Raw genomic sequence first — 17,829 nt, forward strand, 5'->3', positions numbered from 1 at the left:
TATATATATATATATATATATATATATATATATGTATATGTATGTATATATATGTATATGTATGTATATATATGTATATGTATGTATATATATGTATATGTATGTATATATATGTATATGTATGTATATATATGTATATGTATGTATATATATGTATATGTATGTATATGTATGTATATGTATAAGCATATGCATATATGTATCGGAATCTGGTGCATCAGTTTTTGTGTTGGGAAACATCAATCACAATTTTGAAGTCTGAACAAAGTTTACAACCGAGTAGTTTTTGTCATGAGCTGTGTAATGACTCCTTAATTAGATTACACATTTTTTCTTGTTTCCACTTTGCATTTCTTGTAAATGTATATTTGTGAATTGTAGTTTTTAAGTGATAAGTTGTTATTGCCACCATATAAGCAATAAAATGGTTTGTGTGAGTCAGCTGCTCCTAAGAAACTTTAGAAGAGTGGAAAACAAATTTACCCTATTCTCTACATGCTTGTCTGTCACTTGAATAATTATTTAGGCAATGAGGCTAAAAAGAGGCTTTTAAGCCTACATTTGAAGGGCTGATTCTCCTGACTGAATACAGCCAGGGCTAAACCTTGTGCAGCTGTGAGCAGGTCTGACCTCACACGGCACGATGGGCTATCATTCTGGGATAGGCTTCCATGATGGGATAGGACATTGCTCTGGATTGAGTGGATTAACTTGTTCAGTGAAAAACCTGTAATGTACCATTTGTATGACACAGCTTTATGATAAACATTGATAATGAGTTGAACCGTAAGACTCTTTTGAAAAAATTGTAGTTTGACAACTAATACCTGTCTGAATATGTAGGTATGTACTTTGATTGTGTTTAGAGGTACAGTATGATCTCAATAGGGAGAATCTTACTTGTTTATGGGTTGGTCTACTGTTTGTTAAACACCAACCCTTAACTCCTTGGATTTGGGTGCTTCACTACGTGCATGTGGCTCAAAATCCAGGTATTAGGCCTACGTGAGAAGCTAGTGTATCAAGAGTGTGACTTGTAGGCTGGGTGCACATGAACACTCCTGTGCAGTGACAAGACTCCATGCTTCCTCTTTGCAATGTTGTTTTCTCTTTTTCTGCATAAGCCTTTTTTCCCATTTGCCAATATCTGTATTTGTCATTTGATATTCTTTATCCAGATGGTAATAGACTGTTTTCCTTGCACAGATTCCATATCATCTCTTTAGGTAGTCCATAACTCAGTTCAGTAATAATATCAATAAGTAATATTTTATTATTTGTGCCATGTTTTTATTTGTTCCTGATATTCAACTTTGTTATACAACTTTTGCTACCAGTCATGGCAATCAGGGATTAGATCATGAACATTCTATACTTACATCACAATACCATTAAAGACTTCTGATATGATTGGCATAAAATTACAGATGAACTTCGGTTTGATAAATCTACATCACTTGTGCCAACTCTGTCCTTGCAGAAGTTGCTAAATTCACATTATGAAAGCTCTTAAAAGAAAAATTTTTATATAGAGAAAATTGGGGATTGAAAATTTCATCAGTTATTGTCAAAAGTTGGTAAATACGTAAAAGTAGCAAAACAGTCTTGTCTTCAAAAATTAATTCAGATCATGTATAGCAGCAGTAGCTTATGATTGAAGTGTTGGGTAGTCTCAGTTCTTTGCTTTGAGAAGCATTTTTAATCATGCATTAGTACTGGCAGTATTTGTAATGGGTAATAAGTATCCTCGGATGGCATTCTGAGAATCTTGTACTGTATTCACAATGCCAGATGGAAGAAGTGCGGCCAATGGGAGGAAGTCGACTTCTTTCTGTTTTCATTTTGAGAGCATACCCATTGGTAAAGGTTTCAAGATCAGATGCGATAAATGCATCATATATAATTTCTTCCCATTTAAAAACAAAAAAATTAGATGAAATTTTAAAGAAATTGGATTTAACCCATTCACGCTAGGAGATGCTGGATGGTGTTCTCTCACTTCATAACCCTAATGTTGTGATAAAGTCGTGTGGTCAAGCCTGCTTGTAATTTGTGCATGCTTTACACTTGTGCAGTTGTTTGGTCCTGGCTGCATTAGTTAAAAGGAATTTCTAATACATTACTCAGTATGGCCCTGGCAACTATGCCATTATTAGGTTAAAACAAAAGAAAGAAAAGGAAAAAAACAAAAAAAATGAAAATAAATAACCTTATTATACCATCGAAAATGTCAAAAATGGACTTAACCCATAATTATGGACATCTCACCATTGGCGTGGCGAGAATAGGGACCGTAGCCAGGTGTCTCATATGCAAAATACTTGTGTTCTTGGCTTAAGCTCCTATAGGGTTGCCCAACAAGCCCTGACAGTGGGCATTCGCTGCTACAGCTACCAACCAGCAGTTAGAGCATTTTTCACTGGGAGTTATTCATTGTGGTTGTGTTAATGCAGCTTACCTGGCGTTGGCTAAATTTAAGAAACAACGTTAGTTGAACTCCTACCCTGCATTACACGAGTATTTTATCACATTATAAATAAAACAGAGGGGAAGAACAAGGAGAAACCTAAGTATGCCTGTTTCTGTTTTTCTGTGTTGTTTTGTTTAAATTTATTCAGTATGAATCCTTTATATTGTACCACAAATCACTAGCATGGTGAAGGTTCAAGATCCAAAATTCAAACCATAGTTAAATAAAAAATCTAAAGTCAGGAATGGTATATAGCGGTCATTTTTTCTTGACAAATAGTACTGCATTCATGGTGGCAATAATTTTTTAATAGAAATGCCTTTGGATTTCTTGGATTCATTAAAAAATATAGACATTGGAAAATGGAAAAAAAAAAAATGATAATGCAAAAACAGAAAATAACCATATGAATGTTTGCACCTTGCCTACAAGCTGCACACCCGTCAGAGTGGGATATATTTTGATATAAGAAACCAAACATTTTAGCTATTAACTCATGGAATCCAGATTCCTAGCTGCCCAGATGTGGCCCAAAATCTGGGCATTAGGCATAAGTGTCAACTCTACTGGATGTCTGGCTTGTAGGGCCTGGACTGCATGAACACTCATGTGCAGGATCAAGACTCCTTGCCTCCCTTTTACAATGTTGCTGTTGATTTTTCTGATAAAGCATTTTTGCTCTTGCCATCTTCCAAGGGCTAATTTGTCATTTGATAGGTTGTATCTAGAAGGTAATAGAATGTTTCTTGCAAAGTCCCCATATTATCTGTCTAGATAGTTTACAACTCTGTGCAATAACATTAACAATAATTAGCATTTTGATATTAGTATCACTTTTTAATAGTTTGTTCAATTTTCTGTAACTCACCCTCCTCCGCTGGTCATGGTAGGCAGGAATAGGATCCTGAGCATGGACGTATTGTCCTCTGAGGAGCAGGGGCTCTTCCAGCCATGGCTCACAGTTCATTCTAAACTCACTCACAGGAGGAAATACTGCAAGAGCCCTTTCCTAAATACCCAAGTTAAATCTTCCTCCAAGAGCTTTTTGCACTCATGGAGAGTCTTTCCTGTCACCCTGGCTCAGTTAAATTTTTCCATAATAGCATATTCCTGTCACTTGGCCAACAGCCAGATTTTTCCATGACAGCACATTCTATCACCCAGCCCACAGCCAAATTGACACGATAGTCATGTAACCTGGATCCAATGGGTTAAAAGTCTCTTTAGCCATCAAATACTGATCTTGTGTTACTGTAGATGATTGAAAGAAGCATGCAGTTGCTAGCTATTTTTTTCTTTAGATTATTAGCATGACAATGTTATGCTCATACTGTACCAATAGTTGCAAATTGAATGGCATTGAATTTAGGTAATTTGGATATTGTAAATGTTAGGAAAGTCAAAAAGAAAAAAAAAAAATTTAACTTCTTTGTTTTTTGACACTGATGTATGTATTGCAGGCATTTAAAGACACATCTGTAAGCTGGTAGATGACAGTGACATCCTAGTGTCTGTTTGAATTTTTGTGTTTATTTGCTTATAGAAAATGACTTGTGTAACAGCATTTGGCTTCAGTTGTGTTGGTGCTTTTTGAAGCTACTGATTTTTTTATTATTATTATTGTGTGCATAATATGAACAATATTTTTATGTAAAATTATCTTTCCATTTATATACTGAGTTGAATATATGATTTTTGTTTTTTAACCAAGTTAACACACAATGAATGCATCTTCATATTGCTGTGGCAACTATTTGTACTGAACTGCAAGGGCTTGAAGATATATTTTTAGTACTATCCCGATATGATTTCCTTTCTTGAACTTTTTGATACTCTGATTATGAGAAAGGTTTCTGGGTAATTTTCTTAGATATATCTTCAAAGTAGCATTCAACTTCAAGCATGCTTTATTTGAAAAGTTGGAATGAATGCAAGTTGTAGGTATTTTCCCTTTGTGAAGTCAGTTTTCCCTTTGAGTATTAATATGTTCAACTAAATTTATCCTTAGATTTGCATTGTTCCAGTGGGGTGACAATGCTAAAGCTTTGCCCCTTTTGGTATGATACAAGAAAATCTAGAAGCCAATAATGTTCTGTTAGTTTGTTGATAACCTAAGTCATTTGTCTTTTTAATTCTCTGCCATTTGTTACTAGGAATGTTTGAGATATTTTTTATACATTTAATACCTGAAGATTTGTTGACAACGATATATATTGCCATTTAGTCAGCAACTTTTCATGTGGTAAATTCTTTGTAATTTGACCATATTTATTCATAAGGATTTATAGTTTTTTTTTTTTTTTTTTTTTTTCCATTTAACCTTTTAACATGCTTGGCTTGATGTACTGTGGCCACGATGGACCAGGTTGTGAATGGCACTGCGTAAAGATATACCCCATACCTTTGGCTTGTTGGAAGGGGCTTATCTCTCTCCCACAGTAGCAACATCATTTATTTAGGGTCTTTATTATCTGTGAACACCTAAAGCGACAGGAAACTTCAACCTTTTAAAACATTGGTTATAAACACAAACTGTGCCCAGTGTATGTTTGAAACACCAAATCAGCTGGACACAAACTTGGAAACTGCTGATGCCAACAACTAGCCACTAGCCAGTTTTTGATACTGTAGTCATTGGATTACTTGTTTGTTTCTTTGTTGATGAATTGATATTTACAAAATTTATGATTTAGATCTTAATGCTCACATTTTGTGGTGATTGATTCATGTTTTGATTAATTTGATCAGTTTTCCCTTTTAGAAATTGCTTTTCAATTTTTTAAATGTATCAAATGAGGGTGATTCCTTGTAAACAGTATTTGCCTTTGCACTGAAGTGCAAATGTTTGTACCTACTTCTATTTCTTGTTGAGTAAAACACGCACACATGCACACACGCACACACGCACACACACAATATATATATGTATATATACATAGTATATATATATGTATGTATATATTTATATAGTATATATTCATATATATATATATATATATATATATATATATATATATATATATATATATATATATATATATATATATGTGTGTGTGTGTGTGTGTGCCTGTGTGCCTGTGTGCCTGTGTGCTTGTGCACGAGTGCTGGTATACAATTGCCTATGCACGAGTGTGTGCTTGCATGCGTGCTTTTTCAGGGTTGTTATTTGAGAGAAGAGTTTCTATTGTGCTGAGTTCATGCATTGAGAAGTAGGTGTTATACCCTGTAGCAAATTTTATATACCACAAACATTTTATGAAACTACATAAATTTTTTTTTCAATATGTATAATTCTCTTTTTATGCACTTCAGGTGGACAAGTCCCAGTACAATGCACTTGCAAACCTCTACCGTGACCAAGCCCCATACACTGTCTGCAATTCCTCATTGTCGGAATATGCTGTCCTCGGCTTTGAGCTTGGCTTCTCGATGACAAACCCCAATGCACTGGTTATCTGGGAGGCTCAGTTTGGTGACTTCAACAACACAGCACAGTGCATTATTGACCAGTTCATGTCGTCTGGCCAGTCCAAGTGGATCCGACAGTCTGGGTTGGTTCTCCTGCTGCCCCATGGCATGGAAGGAATGGTGAGTGGGATGTTTTTGTTTTTTCTTATCCCAAACAATGATAGAGTAAAAAACGCAAAATTTAACTTTATTTGTTTGTTGCAATTTTGTAAAAAAAAAAAAAAAATTGCTATATTTCAGATATGTTTGATTGCTCTGTAGATACCTAAGACCCTTAATTGAATATTTTGCTCTGCCTATCAGGGTCCAGAACACTCCAGTGCTCGCCTTGAGCGCTTCCTACAAATGACTTCTGATGACCCTGATGTTCTTCCACCATTCTCGGATGACTTCGCCATCAGGCAGCTGTCTGACATCAACTGGATTGTAAGACTTGTTTTGATTTGTTCGTTTTGATTTGTTTTAGATTGGCTTTAGTGAAACTCAGTGAAATTCAGGCCTCCCTCTTCTTCTTGCTGCAGTTTTTAGACCACATGTTTCTCGGTAATCTTTTACATCATCAACGCTATCTTGTCCTTGTGGGATACAGGTTGCCAACTGCTCGACACCTGCCAGCTACTTCCACATCTTGCGACGACAGATTGCTCTGCCATTCCGTAAACCCCTGATCATCATGACCCCCAAGTCTCTTCTCCGACTCCCTGAAGCGCGATCCTCGTTTGATGAAATGATTGAGGGAACAGAATTCCAGAGGTAAGACCTCCAAGCTAACATATTTTTGGCTGCTCTCCCATTGTCTGAATCATATTTTTCTTTTCCTTTTCCTTTTTCCTCTCCCTTTCCCTTCCCTCCCCTCCGCTCCCCTCCCCTCCCCTCCCCTCCCCTCCCCTCCCCTTTCTCCCCTCCCCTCCCCTTTCTCCCCTCCCCTCCCCTTTCTCCCCTTTCTTCCCCCCCTCCCCTCCCCACCTCTCTTGAACTGCCACAGTCACTGTCATCTAATTTGGTTTGAGTTAATAAGTTCCATAATTCCTTTATAACAATGCTTCATCTCATTTTCTAGAATGTACCCTGAAGCTGGTCCTGCCTCAAACAACCCAGCCAATGTCAAGCGACTCATTTTCTGCTCTGGGCGTGTCTACTATGACCTTCTTCAAGCTCGCAAAGAGGCAGGATTAGAGGAAAAGATTGCTATTGCACGTGTGGAACAAGTGAGGAAATTTCACTTCGAGTTTAAATTTTGTTACATATAATTTTCTTTTCATTACTCATTTTGTCTGCTGTTAAGTTCAAGATGGACTGGAATATGATTATTACAAAAAAAATATCTGTTTTTAGTAGTATATTTGTTGATATGCTTTGCCAATGCTACTCCATATGCACTTTGAGAATAGACATGTGGAGAAGTCCCCCTCATATTTTGATAGTAAGATCAGTGCATTACATAATTTGCCTTTCCAGCACCTGTATCAATAACTGTTACCTTCTCAGATTGCACCATTCCCATATGACTTAGTCATGAAGGAGTGTGCCAAGTACGCAGATGCTGAGTTGGTCTGGTCACAGGAAGAACACAAGAACATGGGAGCATGGTCATATATCCAGCCTCGCATTTCCACTGCTTTGAACCATGAACGTCACATTTCGTAAGTACTTTGGCATCTATTTCTTGAATGAATGCTTAATGACAGAAATCATCATATCCTTAAAGAATGTTATGTTTGTTTTGCTAATGAAATGAAAGAGGTCTTTATAGTGTGAAAGTTATCATCAGTTGTCTTGAATTCTGTGTGAAAGGCTTACTATATACAGATATGATTTTATATGAAAAACACTGAGAACACATGCATGACAGGTTAGGGTATAGAGCCAAAATATTTTCTAGAGTTCTCTTGGGAATGTGAGTTTTTATATTACAGATATTGATTGAATGACTGTGTGAATGCAGGGTAAATGTCAAGTGCTGAATGAGTTAAGTTAATGACTATATGATATATAAGGTAAAAATTGATTATTGACACCGAAGTTTGTCTTTATGAGGAAATACTTCCTAGCAAAATGGAACTTGAACTTTATGAAAGAGTATAGTCACAACTGGAAAAATGAACTTTATAAAAGAGTATGGTCCTAATTGGAAAAAGAAAGATGTTTATTGAAGCAATATATTTCATATGGAATTTGGTCATTAAATGTCAGGGGGAGAATAATTTTTTGGTGTAGGAATAGCAATGTTTGCAAATTGAAAAAGTCATGAAATCTTAGGTTTTTATATTGTTTTAAGTTTGCTGCATGGCTTTTGATATTTTGTTAAGGTTTTGTTACTGTGTCAGAACTGATGGCCTGTTATTTCTGCACAAAGGGGAGAGGGAGAACTACATAATCTTCCTTGAAAAATATTACTTGAACACTGAGAGTAACATTCAGTGGGATGTGTATGTGCTGTCTGTTGACGGGAATTGAAAAAGACCCAAGAACTAACACTTTTTCTCGTGAAATATTTAAGGAGTTTGTTGCTAATAATGCTAACCCTCAGTAGCGAGCGTGTCAAGGTTGCGCACGATTCAGAGGACCAGTCTTGGTACGAGTATTGGTTCCCTTGGTTCTTCCCATCATCGGGCCCACCTGAACCTGAGAGCCCAGCTCCAAGTCAGGTTCATGTAGCCTCCAAACCTATACGACCAGTGAGGTGAGCATCTACTCGCAAAAGAGTACTTGCTACCCGTACAGATTCTTTGGTCATCATTCTTTAAGCAGCTGTTTTTTGTTGTTTTTCTTCCATTTTTGGTTTGGTTCTGTATTCAGAGACATTACTGCTTGCCTTGTAGAAATTCATCTTCCTAATTTTACACAAAAGTCTATTTTTTTCACGGTTAAAATAAGGCAATGTATCATAGATGCACGTACCAAGACTGACAGTGAGTAAGGTATGAGAAGAGCTTGTGTACAAGGATTAGGCTGAGATTTGAAGGCTTGCATCGGTTTAGCTTAAGTAATAATGAATGACGCTCATCTGTGTCAGGAAGCGAGGTTGAGGAAGATTCCATTACATGTTATTATTTTTCTTTGTTTGGGTATTTGTTTTTGAATTTAATGATCTGATTGTTTCTTTTGTTTGTTTAACATGTTTTTTTTTTTTGTTATTGTCATTATAACCCCCTCCTCCTCCCCTTTTGTTTCTTTACTTTACTTCTGGTATAGTATGCTCACATTTTCTTCCATATCTGAAATGTATATGAAAATAAAATAATATTCCAAGATGAAGCAATGTGTACTATTCAAGATAATGGAGTATGTCATGAAAATTACAAGATATAATCCCATTTTGAATACGTTAGAAAAAAATATCACAATGGAGAAACTTGATTTAAATCTCCACAGTTGATAGAGAACAGAGTCCTGTAAAAGGAACATATACCAAGATACACCTGTATGATCTCATTCTTCTGGTCTTTATATATGTATACATGACAAAGAGCAGTGTTGATAACTGCATATGTACTGTGATTAACTTCTGTGACAAATTTTTTTCCCTCAGATTCCTCAGAACCGTTTTTTAAGTCAGTATGAGATTGGAATAATTTCTTTTAGGTCTTTATTTTCCCCTCGCTCTCTGGAGAGTGAGAAGCTCCTAGAAGTCCTTAGGGAAAGTTGTGATGCAAGGTCTACAGTCTCGTCATTTTACCATAGTGCATTGATTTTTTGTTTTATTTTTATTATTTGGTTATGTTTGGTTTATCTTGAGCATGTTTTGTATATGTTCCATTCAATTTTTATGGATTTACTCTAAGTAAGAAAGTAAAATAAATGCATGAATATCTTTTAAGTACTGTTGTAAAAAGTAAAAAAAAAAAAAAAAAATAGTTGTTTATAAAACTGATCGTTGATACTGTATTTGTATTTTAGTTGTAAAGATTTGAACAGAATGGATTTTCAGTCCATTGGAAATTTATAGCCTAGTTGCGAATATTTTTCCAATATCACAGTTTTTTTCTTGCACTAAATGATTTCTGTTTTTTTATCCTTTGTATCATGCCTCTCTTTCAGTTATTTAACACATACTTCCTTTGGCATATTCAATACACTTTTCTCTTCCCCATTTTCCTGTCTTTTGTGTTTAATGTTTTTATTTATTTGTTTTTTTTTTCTGTCTTTCTGTTGCTCTTTTTCTTTAACCTATCAATCTCTCTCTCTTTCCTGAGAGGCATATATTTACAAAAGATATCTCTTAATACCTTTCAGATATGCTGGCCGTCCAGTTTCGGCCTCTCCTGCCACCGGCAACAAGAAGACCCACATTCGCGAGAGCAAGCAGCTCTTGGAAGACTCCTTGGCTTTGTAGATATACCCTCATGCATGCCTCTCTGTGCTGATGGGGAAGAAAAAGAAATCAACCAAGCCAACTGCATGTAGCCAAATTCGGTTGATGAAGTGCAAGAAGGCCACGTTCAAGATGACTCGCAATGCAAGATGCAGACTCGTTGCAGTAGAATGGCGCGAAGAGAAGGGGGGAGGGCAAAGGGAAGAGAGAGCGAGAGTAATGAAACTCTGATATTTTGGACATCTCAGTGTTCATAGAATGCATTGTGGGGAAAGTGTTTTTTTTTTTTTTCTTTCTTTCTTTTTAAATTTATTTATTTTTCTTGTTCATTTGTCTGTTCCGGTTGAGCTGTATAATGGGGTCATGTGAAAAGAAATGCTAATAGTAGTGAGAGATGGCAACATATTTTCTGGTGATTTATTGATCAAGCTTCCATTATTATTTATTTATTTTTTTTGTCTTATGTTATTGTTGATGTTAATTGTCATTAATTATTTATTTCCTGCTATATAGTTATATTTTGGGTTTCCAGTCTTGAAAAATGTTGTGATTATGAATTATTGTAAATAGTAGTGTAATTAAAGTACTACGAGCCTGTCGATAGAAGGTGGGTCCCAGTTTCTGTGGGATCATATTTATATACTTGTACATTTACTTCTTCGGTAATATGAGTTGGCAACACAGCCCCATAAGAAAAGAAAGTTTTGCTCATAGATTCGACATGATAAGAGGCTGGAATGATGCTGGGAAGATAGGTTAATATTTATGTAAAAAACAAAATTGAATGAAAAAAAAAAAAGATTTTTAAATATCTTCACTGCACACAAAGTACTGCTGATTACGACATTTGTATGATTATGATTTGCTAAAAAAAAAGATGAGAGCATATTGCTGTCCTGTAGATTAAACTTGCTAGATAAGAGTAAATGAGGAATGACATTAAGCACAAGAGGTTGTGGTATGTATTAGCTGCATTTTTTATAGTTTGAATCATTTAGTTCTTCGTGGTTCAAGCTCGCCTGTATTTATATGTATGAGAAGGAATCATTTATATTTGATAAAAATGATAATGGTTTGAAGCAGTATACACTTAACATTGGATTAAAGAATGCAGCTTAGTGTGAAACAGAGCTCAGTGTGTTTGCTAGATCAGATTAGCAAGTGTGTTAGGTTTCAGTTGTGTTGTAATGCTCAATTGACTAATGGGACTGAGAGGATCAAGTGTGAGATCATTGTTTGAATTGATGATCATATCTCTTGCACAATCAACAAATTTTAACACTGACTTCTTAATATAGAAATATTTTTCAGTAGTTTTGAGCTTATAGGGCTATCCCATCCCTTTTAACTTGCTTCCTGTTTTCTGCTTCACTCTCTTCTCCCCTTTTTCTCCTCCCCTCTTCTATCCTCTTTCCTCTCTCCTGTTACACTCACTCACATTCATTCACTCTCGGTATCTCTCTTTCCGCCTCTCCATTGTTGCTCACTAATACCCCCTTTGTCATGGTATAAGGGTTGTCCAAGTCTGAAACACAGTGGATTTTCCACCATTGTGATGTTCAGTAGGGACTCAAAAGCCTACCTAATGTTGAACTGTCAGTGCTACTTTAGCCTGTGTATGTGACCATGCCATCACACTGGTGGTGCACAGTTAAGTATTTGAGGTTACACCTATATGTTGCTGGATTACTTAAGTTTACAGATAGACATTCTGAAGTTCCTTGTTCACATCATCGTATGGTTGACTCTCCCCCATCCCAGTGACGTTTTTGGAGGCCCTTTTTAGAGATTATCTCTTAAGGGGCTCTCATTAAGGTAAAAATTCCTTTCTAGCATCTTTTTGGGGAAGACCCAACAGTAGTGACAATAGTTATAGCCACTTGTTATAACTGAGCTTGATTCACTTTTGTCAGCATAGTTCTCTTATTTAGCATAGTACAATTAATCTGCAGTTGTGTTAGAAGCAATGTCTTTCTTTACTGTGTATTGACCTAGTCCAGCTACCAAAGTATGAATTTTAACATTGGTTTATTTGAAGGTGTACATTTAAACTTCTTCTTATTATAATGATCTTACCATCAGAGCAGTTCAAGTTTTTAAATTGTATATGAAAAATTGAGCCTCCCAGATAACAATCCAGTTCATATAAAGCTTCTGTATTTTATTAAATGAAACGAAATTTGTAGAATATTAATAGCAGAGCCACATGGGTCCCCCTTGCATGTACTCTGTTTTGCGTAGGAATAATGGCAACACTTATAGTTCATTATGCAAGTAGATACATGTCTTAATCTCTTAAAGAGTAGTGGTGTTCAGATTTAATTTACAGGTTTCTTGGTTGAGCAAGTATGGAAATGTGAATTTCCAGCATTTTGTGGAACTTTGTTTTTAGCTTAAATATTTTACAACTTGTTAACCACCTTGAAGAAATAATTATGATGAGTACTTTAGAGCCTAACCCATGCAAACAACTCCAGAAAATTTGGAATTAGCCATTTTGTCACTTACTATGTTTGGTGTTGACATTCAGTTTGAGCACCAAGTGCCTGATCACATCCACAAAAATGTGTAAAAGTCGTATTGCACCATTATATTTTATGCTAGTTCTACTTCTTTAGGATTGGTTGTTAACTTGCACTGATAAAGCCATCCTGAGAAGCACATACCAGCCCCCTGTACTATGCATAATACCCAGACAACAAATAATTTTTCACTGGTACTGAATTTTTGCTTGGGAAATCATCTCAGTGAAGATTGTAAATAATGTTTTTATTTTACAAGCAGTGCTGTACAATGGTAAAATAAGAAAATATATCATACTACAATGTTTCTGCTTTGTTTTAATAACATGTTTATTTATGGTCCTACAATTAACGGATGTTCAAAAAGTGATTGTTGTTATTCTGAGAATATGTATCAAGATCACATGCATATAATATTAAGTAGAAAACACAAAGGGCATTAGAGTATACTGTATATACAGTATATTTATTCAGAAACATTCACACTGTCACAAATACAACTTTGGTATATATATTTATGTATATGTATGTTTGCATGTATATATGCAATTCTATACAGATGTATATTGTTCTCAACCATCTTGTGACCTCTTTCTCAAAACTTCCGACATCCATGACCCCGGACATAATTATTGGGCAAGAGAGAACAAGATCTCTTGAGACTTTATTTACTTAATTGTGATACAATATTCTTGAAGAATGGCTTCATAGTGTATTCTTAATATGAACACTTACGAACTTAGCAAAGTAGGCAGAAATATTTTCCCCCAAGATTTTGCGGCCTACCTTCTTACCTGCTTTCATCCCTATGCATCCCACTGGTGAGGAACCACTGATCTATATCTATATGTATCATCTACCTAACTAAATAGAAGTATAGATGAACAGATGTGTATGTGTAGGTGTATGTATGTATAGAATATACTAGAGATAGGTATAAGTATATGGATTACATATAGATATAAATTAGATATAGATAAATTGTAGATAGATATATTAATAATGTATCTATTTGTATATGTATATAAGTATGAGTTTATAGGTGTATAAAGATAATTGCGTGTCACTACAGTCTGACATATTTTGCGCAAGCTAAATTTATTCCATCCAAAAAGACCACACAATATGAAAAAATAAAGATCAAGAGATTGCAAACTGCTTATGATCCAAGTGGTGGCTGGAAGTAGGTGGATATAAAGTTGCCAATCCGTAGTAGACATACAGTGCTGCACTTGCGATAAAAATACTGCGGACTGTGGACCAATATCAGATATAGAAATATCCCTGGACTTTGGAAAGAAAACTGCATGAGCAAGTAGAAATCCATACACTTAAAGAAATTGGAAATAGAACAAGAAAATTAATGGAAGCAAAAAAATTATAAAAGACAGGGAAAATGAGAGAGTTAATCTTAAAAGTGTAAGAAATTTCCCTGAATGCAAAACCTACAACACACTCAAAGAAGTAACGAGTACATTCTCAGTTTAAGTGAGAAAAATAGTAGTAAAATGGCAAAAGGGAGAATAAGCTATAATGTCATTAAAGAAATAAGTGAAGCAATGCCAGAAACTAAGACCATACACATCCTCTAGTTACTTGATAACCCCCCCCCCCCCTGCATCTCTCTCTCTCTCTCTCTCTCTCTCTCTCTCTCTCTCTCTCTCTCTCTCTCTCTCTCTCTCTCTCTCTCTCTCTCTCTCTCTCTCTCTCTCTCCCTTTCTCATATCGGGCCATTGCACTACTGGCCACGGCTCATTGATGCACACACACACACACACACACACACACACACACACACACACACACACACACACACACACACACACACACACACACACACACACATATATATCTATATATATATGTAAATATATGTAAATATGCATATATATATATATGTAAATATATGTAAATATGCATATATATATATATATATATATATATATATATATATATATATATATATATATATATATATATATATATATATATATATATATATATATATGCCTGCACATATCTCACACATATTAATAAACTGGAATTTTTCATTAAGTGCTCTTGTCCCATAGCTATTGACACCATTACTCTATTCATAACTAGCAATAACTGAATCTGAAAAGATGAGTAACTGAACGGGACCATGGGGATTATTATATATTGGTCGGGGGCCAATGAATGAAAAAGGTTGTCAACCATTGCAATGGGGTTCTTGGACCCAAGGTTAAGAATCCTACTCTAACGTAGCTTCGAATAACCTGTATTCATTGTCTCATAGCATTCACTTCATTTTTTTTGTAATATTCATTTTCTCCATTTCACCTTTAAAAATAATAAAAAGGATAAATGAAAATCCAACTACTGATGGAATGATTTTATTGGGAAAAATATTTTTTAACATCTATATATCATGTGTATTGTTTTGGCTTGGCTAATGCAATAACAGGGAATTAGCACACACACTCAACAGTGTATATATGACTGGTAAAGACACAATGAACACACAGAATATATATGTATATTTTGTGACTTTATAAGAGGAGATAGAAAAGTAGTGAGAGAAAAAAAATACAATAGGACTATATGGTAGATATTAGTTCTGAAAAATGACCAAAAGCTGGCAATGTTGATTACAGAAAATACAGTATAGAGGAAAAGCTTATTATGTCTGTACAAAGATAATGTTAGTGCGGACTTGTACCGATACAAACATTCATGTAACTGAGTACATGAGAAGACGATTGCAATGCATCTGAAATGACAGTTCATGTGTAGATACGAGTTCTCCAAAGTCGAGACCTATGAAAAAAGATCCAAGTTTACATATCGTCTTAGATCCATTTTAAATGCAATTAAGAACATCACATCCCACATATTCCTTTAGTTTATTATGATTTTGATTTTAATATGTACAGAGCTAATATTATACAAAACTAAATAATATAAAAAATTAGTATGATTTATGTTGCCTGAGACAATAACTTTCCATTGGTTGTGAACCTGAAACAAATACAGACACTGATAGGTTATGATCACTGCAATATTTCCATATGATGGCTGTGATATGTATGTGTGTGTGTGTGTGTGTGTGTGTGTGTGTGTGTGTGTGTGTGTGTGTGTGTGTGTGTGTGTGTGTGTGTGTGTGTGTGTGTGTGTGTGTGTGTGTGTGTGTATGTATGTATGTATGTATGTATGTATGTATGTATGTGTGTGTGTGTGTGTGTGTGTGTGTGTGTGTGTGTGTGTGTGTGTGTGTGTGTGTGTGTGTGTGTGTGTGTGTGTGTGTGTGTGTGTGTGTGTGTGTGTGTGTGTGTGTGTGTGTGTGTGTGTGTGTGATGTATATGTGTGTGTGATGTATATGTGTGTGTGATGTATGTGTGTGATTTATATGTATGTGTGATGTATATGTGTGAATATGTGTGTAAAAATACAGTATGTGAGAGATAAAACACCTCTATAATAGAGATATTTGTTGCGCAGTGCAACCTCATGAGGCACTCCAGCGACCTCCCCAGCGGTTAACACATTCACTGCAGCGACTTTTTCAACTGCATAAAAGCACTCGTTAAGATGACCTGTGCATGCCTTTCGATAGTGTCATAAAATCAGCTTCGAAAATTGATCACGAAATATCCTTGCTGGAGATGTGACTAAGAGTAAATCTAAATATATTAATCTTAATGATTTATGTTCTATGTATTATGAAATAGAAACGTAATTATGCACATAAAATGGCGATCCATTTTTTTAACAGGTTTGTTGACAATTTCGTATGTATGCTGCAGTAACGATTCCGTATCACCGTCGAAACATTCCGTTCAAATGCTTACAGGATATTTGTGCTCTACATATATAGTACCAATATGGTATGGTAGAGTCTTATATTAAAATGTTAACTGAAGTCAGACATTGTCAAAATGAATAAAAGGAAAAAAAACAGGGTAAAGGAAGACAAAATTAGGCGCCATAACTAGAAGGTCGAAAGCCAATTAATGTCCAGCTTCTATTGACAAGTATCGAATGGATTTCATTTATCGTATGGCTCTCGAAACGTACATACCTACTGAATAGTACATATATAGCTAAAGCCCAAGTGCACGAGTGAACGCTGAGCAAGAAAGCTGAAATACGATGTTCATGAAACACTTTATGAATATTGGGAAAATGTTTAGACGACATTTCGGTTATATTTTCAGTGTGTGTGTGTGTGTGTGTGTGTGTGTGTGTGTGTGTGTGTGTGTGTGTGTGTGTGTGTGTGTGTGTGTGTGTGTGTGTGTGTGTGTGTGTTTGTGTGTGTGTGTGTGTGTGTGTGCGCGCGCGTGTGCGAGCGAGCGAGCGAGCGAGTGAGTGAGCGAGTGAGTGAGTGAGTGAGTGAGTGAGTGAGCGAGTGAGTGAGTGAGTGAGTGAGTGAGTGAGTGAGTGAGTGAGTGAGTGAGTGAGTGAGTGAGTGAGTGAGTGAGTGAGTGAGCGAGTGAGTGAGTGAGTGAGTGAGTGAGTGAGTGAGTGAGTGAGTGAGTGAGTGAGTGAGTGAGTGAGTGAGTGAGTGAGAGTCAGAGAGAGAGTGAAAGAGTGAAAGAGTGAAAGTGAAAGAGTGAAAGAGTGAAAGAGTGAAAGTGAAAGAGAGAGAGAGAGAGAGAGAGAGAGAGAGAGAGAGCGAGGGCGAGAGCGAAAGAGAGAGAGAGAGAGAGAGAGAGAGAGAGAGAGAGAGAGAGAGAGAGTGCGAATATTGCGGTGTAATTCTAGACTATGCCATTAATAACGACCGAATGATCATTTTAAAAGACCATCATTTCTCATCAGAACGCAACATTTCTCATGAATCGAAGCCCAGAGTGGCACCTGGCAGTTGATTCATGAGATTTATATTTGTACAACTTTAGAAATCGGCGCTTTCACTACACGTTCTTTTTCTCCTTCCTACTTCTATTAAAAGTACGATAATCTGTACTTATTTTTCATGCGATTTCAGGCAATTTTAAAGTATTCCAAGATATTGCACATTTGGAATCAATTCATGCCTATTGGATAAGCAAATGTAGATGAATAATAAGAAC

General features: G+C 35.8%; 1 protein-coding gene across 11 annotated transcripts in view; it reads left to right on the top strand.

The window, feature by feature from the left end:
* Ogdh (oxoglutarate dehydrogenase Nc73EF) overlaps positions 1-13,082 on the top strand; it is a 60,186-nt gene extending 47,104 nt beyond the window's left edge. For 5 of the 11 annotated variants that reach the window (XM_070140222.1, XM_070140226.1, XM_070140223.1 and 2 more), the window contains 8 exons: positions 3,931-3,948; positions 5,783-6,058; positions 6,242-6,364; positions 6,528-6,691; positions 6,999-7,146; positions 7,427-7,581; positions 8,469-8,621; positions 10,175-13,082. In XM_070140222.1, coding sequence (XP_069996323.1) covers positions 3,931-3,948; positions 5,783-6,058; positions 6,242-6,364; positions 6,528-6,691; positions 6,999-7,146; positions 7,427-7,581; positions 8,469-8,621; positions 10,175-10,274 — 1,137 coding nt within the window. In that variant the 3' untranslated portion in view covers positions 10,275-13,082. The remainder of the gene's footprint in view (positions 1-3,930; positions 3,949-5,782; positions 6,059-6,241; positions 6,365-6,527; positions 6,692-6,998; positions 7,147-7,426; positions 7,582-8,468; positions 8,622-10,174) is intronic. The other 6 variants (XM_027364419.2, XM_027364557.2, XM_070140225.1 and 3 more) reach the window with 3 other exon arrangements.
* The last annotated feature ends 4,747 nt before the right edge of the window (positions 13,083-17,829 follow it).

This window comes from Penaeus vannamei, chromosome 26 (assembly GCF_042767895.1).
Source record: "Penaeus vannamei isolate JL-2024 chromosome 26, ASM4276789v1, whole genome shotgun sequence".
NCBI lineage: Eukaryota > Metazoa > Arthropoda > Malacostraca > Decapoda > Penaeidae > Penaeus > Penaeus vannamei.